At 63.3% G+C, this 5,832-nt stretch overlaps 1 protein-coding gene across 1 annotated transcript; it reads left to right on the plus strand.

Annotated features, from left to right (window-relative positions):
- Positions 1–1,206: 1,206 nt before the first annotated feature.
- On the plus strand, positions 1,207–5,409 carry GAS2L2 (growth arrest specific 2 like 2). Its single transcript, XM_059829475.1, has 6 exons — positions 1,207–1,564; positions 2,235–2,473; positions 2,586–2,693; positions 3,285–3,381; positions 3,741–4,014; positions 4,182–5,409. The coding sequence occupies exons 1-6, from the start codon at positions 1,207–1,209 to the stop codon at positions 5,407–5,409; spliced, it is 2,304 nt and encodes a 767-aa protein (XP_059685458.1).
- The last annotated feature ends 423 nt before the right edge of the window (positions 5,410–5,832 follow it).

Below are 5,832 nucleotides of genomic sequence, written 5' to 3' on the forward strand. Positions count from 1 at the left end.
TCCCTGGTAGAGTTGTTTTTTGCAGAAGTACCTGGGTGCTGGGGCAGCTCTGCAAGCCCTGGGTTAGGGAGGGAGTCTCCGACATTCCCAGCAGTGCCCACTCACCCGTGTAGTTATTTTCTTAAAGCCCCAGCTCCTGGAGTCACGCCATCCCTGGAGGAGCTCAGCTTTTGCTGAAGACCTTGCTGTCATGGGCAATTCGGGAAGAAGTTTGCAAGGGAGCATAGTGCAAAGAAACCCCAAAGGCGGACAGGCAAACAAAACCCCCTCATGCTTATTTTATTTTATTTTCAGAAAGAGATCTGGGGGAGAGGAGCCTCTGTGTTTGGCTTTCCAGCTCCTGGTGCTGCTGTGCCCCAGGGTGCATGTGGGGAGGGCAGGAGGGATGCGGAGGGACTGGTCTGAGCATCACCCTGTGATGTGTTCAGAGATCCTCACGCCGGACCCGCGTGGAGCTCAGCATCTCTCCCTCCCTCTGGGCACCCCACTCAGGGAGGAGGGAGCCCTGCTCAGGGTCACCCATGCTGGGACTCCCCTGCTCAGGTGGGCTCCTCGCTGCGGTGTGTTTGGGCTTGCACGGCATGTGGTGGCATCTCAGCAGAGTATCTGAGCCTGTAAAATGGGTGCAAAACCGTGACTGCCTCAGGGCTATCAATTCAGGGGTACAGAGCCCTGAAGATGCATCTTGTAGGGCCCCCAGGTCACCCAACCTGCGGTGGAAGTGGGTGGCGGGGAGGGTGCAAATCCCCCCTGTTCTGGGGTTGTGAGCAACCTGGGGTGCTGACAAGCTGCTCTCTAACCCTCTCCTGCCCCGGAGACGGGGTCCTCGGGGGAAAATCCACCCGTGGGGTGGCTGGGGAAGAAGGAGCATGGCTGCCAGCGGAGGAGAAGGTGCTGAAGGGTTAACGGGGAGTGTCTGCAGCCAGTCCGTTGTCACCAAGGAGAAGGGAACAGCACTTGGGAAGGAAACAAAACACCCACTGCCCAGGAGGGTGATTTCCTTTCCCCACGCTGCATTACAGCCCTCAGACCCCAGAAGGGGTCCCGGCACCGCAAGGACGGTGTCACCATCCCGGGTGGCAGGGAGCAAGTGGCACCAGGTGAGTGTGGCTGCTGGGGACACAGCCCAGGGCAGGTTCCCACATCCCCATCGCCCATGTCCCCATCACCCCTTTCCCCTGGTCTTCCTCCCAGTCTTATGGCAAAATGTTGGGGACACCGGGTGCTGCGGTGCGGAGCATCCGTCCCTACCAGTCCAGCGAGCAGTACCTCTACGCCATGAAGGAGGACTTGGCTGAGTGGCTGAAGGAGCTGTACGACCTAGACATTGAGGTGGGCACCTTCATGGAAGTGCTGGAGACGGGGGCCGTGCTCTGCTCCCATGCCAACAACGTCACCCACGTGGCCGGGGAGTTTGCCCGCACCTGCCCTGGCGTGGCCCGCCACCTCCGCCTGCCCGCCACCGGCGTCGCTTGCAACCTGACGGCACAGCCGGGCACCTTCCAGGCCAGGGACAACGTCTCCAACTTCATCCAGTGGTGCAGGAAGGAGATGAATATTAAAGGTAGGATGCTGGGCTCTAGCCACCCTGTGTCCCTGTGTGCAATTCCAGCTGCTCCTGGCATCACCCCGGCTGCATTCCTGTGTGTCCCCCAAAGCTGGTGCCTCCCCAGCATCGGGCAGCACCGTGAACACAAGAAATCCCTGAGCTGGAATTTCTTGCACAAGCTCCTCCGGGCTCAGCAGCAGTTTTGCAGGGTGCTGGCACGTGGCGGGTGTTTGCTTGGGTGCAAATATGTGGTGGGGGCATGGAAATGGAAAAGGCATACGCTGCAGCGTGGCCCTGCCATGTACGGCACGATCTCAGCCAGAAGGATATCAAGAGCGGTCCTGGCTCTGAGCAAAGGGTCTATCACCCTGTCCCCACCACCAGCGGGTGCCCGGGAAGGGCATGGGATCAGCGTGACATGTCCTTATCCATCCAGCCACTGGGTTTTGTGCCTTTGGGATGCCATGAAACAGCCGCAGTACCTTTGCGTGTAGATGCCCAAGGGGAAGGGTCTTCCTCCGTTAATCTATCCCGACTCTTGTTGGACCCAACCATATTCCTAGCAGGATGGCTCCAGGCAATAACACCCCTTCGGGTGGGTTTTGACTCCACCTGTGCCCCCCATCCCCTTTGTCCCCATCCCCACACGCCTGCCCTGGCTCAGCCCAGCCCTGCCCTGCCCCAGACGTCCTCATGTTCGAGACGGAGGACTTGGTGCTGAGGAAGAACGAGAAGAACTTCGTGCTGTGCCTGCTGGAGCTGGCGCGCCGTGCTGCCCGCTTTGGCATGCGCGCCCCGACCCTTGTGCAGATGGAGGAGGAGATCGAGGAGGAGCTCCGCCAGGAGCTGGACCTGCCGCCCATGGACACCCCCCTGCCCCGGCCCCCCAGGAAACCACGGGACCTCCACAACCTCGACCAGATGGTATGGAGGGGCACGAAGCAGGGTGGGGATGGGGGTCAAGATGGGGATGGGGGTGGCCACCCCAGGACCTTTCCCAGGAGCCCTGGTGAGGACCCATCCCTGCTGCCTGCAGGTCCAGCACCTGGTGAGCCGCTGTACCTGCCCTGTCCAGTTCCCCATGATCAAGATATCCGAAGGGAAATACCGCGTGGGCAACTCTGACACCCTCATCTTTGTCCGGGTGAGTCTGCTTCACCCCATGCTTTTGGGGCATAGGTACCAGGAATCCCGCTTTGCTGCCACAAAGCCTCTTCCATTATCCACCCCCCCAAATGGGGACAATGTGGGGTTTTTGACTGTTACCCCCAAAGCAGGGCAGGAAGGAAGCTCGGCCCTGCGGTACGTGTTTGCATGGATCCGTGTGTATGGGATGAAACCTGCTGTCCCACACCAAGCCAGAGCCAGGTCTTACCCAGCAATGGGAACCCTGGGATGCTCTGTCCCTGCCTGGATCCATCCCTTAGCCTGGCCTTCCCACAGGGCTCAGCACGTGATGGTGGAGAGGGGTTTTCCAAAAGGCTCCCCACTCTCCCTGGGGAGATGAAACGTGCCTGTCGGGATGGCAGCGGGAGCTGAGCCCCTGCCTGCCTTGGTGGTGCTGAGCCAGGGATGAAGCTGTCCTTTGGGAGACCTGGTGGCACTTAGGGCAAGCCCACAGCTCTCGAAGCCCCGCTGAGCGTGCCACCCCCAGGCTGCTTAAAAAGAGGTGGGGGTCCCACAGGTGCATCGCATGCACCTCTCTGGGCCTCATGGCACACGGCATCCCGTGCAGATCCTGCGGGAGCACATCATGGTGCGGGTCGGGGGCGGCTGGGACACGCTGGAGCACTACCTGGACAAACACGACCCGTGCCGCTGCACCTCGCTCTGTGAGTGCCTGTGTCCCCAAACCCCCTGGCTCTGCCCCATGGCTGGGGTGAGGGGGGGTGGTCCATCCTGGGTCTTGCTGCTTCTGGGGCCGTTATCGGGAGCGGGAGGCATCGTTACCACAGTGAACCTTGTTGCTTTGCTGGGAAATGGGTGGTTTTGGGGCCTCTCTTTGGCTTTGGTGGCCACTAGAGGTCACGGCAGACTTTTGGATGGAGCCGGACCCCAAAAGCCCCTTTGCAGGGAGCACAGCTTTGCACCACCATCCCGGGTGGCTGGACGGTGATTGACAGCTGGGTGGGCTGCACCTGGGGGTAGGTGCAATGGATGGGGGTGCTGAGCCCCCCACTTTTCCCTGCAGCTCACAAACAAGCCTTGAAAACCAGGAGCCCCCAGCAGCAAGTGCAGCATGAGATCCGGCTGTGCCCAGCATCGAAGGCAGCCGCCCGCGGCCTGCCCCAGCCCGCGCTGCTGGTCAGCCGCTCGCAGAGCCCTCTGCCCCCCGTCACCTGGGGGTCCCGCATCCCCCCTGGCCCCCGGCCCCCTGCCACCCCCTCGTTGGACGGCTCGGGTCGCCCACCGGGTGCCAGCCCTCGCCAGGAGCCGGGACAGCCCCGGAGGGTCCCTTCGGGCAGGTAAGTGGTGCAGAGCATCTTCGTGCCCCAAACCGCCTGGTTTCAGAGAGGTTTTTCTCCCATCCCAGAATTTTTTTCCCCTCCCTTCTGGAGCTGCCCAGCACCAGGCTGGGTGGATGGGGGAACGTAGCGGCTTCCCGGCCCCTCTCCGCTCTCTCTCCTTGCAGGATGCGGGAGCCACCAGCCGCCCCGTCGGGGAGGCAGCCTCCACCTTCCAGGTCTCCCGCTCGACCCAGGTCCCCGGGCTGTGGGGCGACTCTCCGGGCATCCACCCCATCCCGGCTGCCCCGCAGCGTGCAGGGCAGTGTGGGGGTCCCCGAGACGCGGCGTGGGAGTACACCGGGGAAAATCTCTGCGGCACCGGCACGGGGCAGGTCAACGGCACCCAGGACCCAGCTGGCAACAGCACCTCCAAAAAGCACCCAGCAAGGAGGCAAATCGTCCATGGTGGCTGCCAGAGCGCAGGAAGGGGGGGTCCCCACCGCAGCGGCACCCCGTGCCCCCAGCCCCATCAAGGTCTGTGCCCCATCCCCACACCGGGATGCCCAGGGAGACTCACAGAGCTGGAAAAGCCCACGGGAAGGGAGCCGGGCAGCCCTTGGCCGGGGCCAACCACCATCACCCCGAAATTCCTCCAGCCAGCCTCTGAAACAGGACAGCAGCATTAAACGCCCTGTCAAAGCCAGCCCGGCCAGCTGCCAGCCCCCCACCCCTCCAGCCCATTTTGCAGATGGGTGCAAGGGCTGTGCTGCTGGGGGGGTTCCCCAGGGCCCCCAGGGCCCCCAGCAGTGCCACCCACCCCCAAGCCCAAGGGCTGGGGGTGTCGAGGGTATTGGGGTGCCAGCAGATGAGCCGGGGGGAGCCTGTAGCCCTGGGCAGGGGTGCGAGGGGCTCCAGGGGTGCTGGGGACATGTGCAGCCCCCCGGCTACGGCAGGGTGGTGGAAGAGCTCTCTCGTGGGCGGCACCCCCTGCGCCCCGTGGGGCTGGGGAGCTGGGTCCCCAAAACACACCTGCGAGCCACCCCGCAGCCCACCACCCTCCCGGCCGGGGTGGAGGTGGAGGGACCGGGAGTGGGGGGCCAGACCCCGCAGGGAGCCAGGGCCAGCAACGTCCCCAAGCCCCGACGGTGCCTGAAGAAACCCGAGCGCGTGCCCTCCATCTACAAGCTGAAGCTGCGGCCCAAGGTGCGTCCCCGGCGGGACCACAGGCCTGGCAAGCGCCCCTCGCGCATCCCCACCCCACTGGGGCAACGGCCATCTGCCCCCCGGGGCCAGCATCGACCCCCTGGACCCCCCCGGCACCCCCAGCCCAGCAGCATGCACCCCGGGGCCAAGCCCTCACTGGCCGACAGCAGTGCCTGGCTGACCGAGGACGACGAGGAGGCTTGGGTCTGACCCCCCCACCCCCAGTTTCGGCGGGGACGGACCCCTCGTTTGTCCGAAGGTGGGAGCCATGCCGAAGCTGGAGCTGTGGTGCCCACGTGCAGCACAATGGATTTGCTCCTGGGTGACCCGGGGGGTCCCCCTTGCTCTTAAGGGCTGCACCTTCTCCTTCCCAGTGGGTTTTTGTTTGGACTGGTAATTCTCCTCCTAAACAGGCACTCTCCTACTGGTTTGGGTGGAAAAATCCAGCCCCAAATCAAGAGAATGGGGCTCCTGCTGCAGGCAAGAGCGGTGTAGCCAGCCCCTATACTGTCCCCCTAAAGCGGGGACACCCTGCACCCAGCATCCAAGCGTGCAAACCATCTCGTACCTCAGTCTTCCCCGTCTGTACAATGGGACTAACGATCCTCGTGTCTTACAGCACCAAGAGCCTTA

Source organism: Gavia stellata, chromosome 25 (genome assembly GCF_030936135.1).
Source record: "Gavia stellata isolate bGavSte3 chromosome 25, bGavSte3.hap2, whole genome shotgun sequence".
In the NCBI taxonomy this organism is placed as follows: Eukaryota; Metazoa; Chordata; class Aves; order Gaviiformes; family Gaviidae; genus Gavia; species Gavia stellata.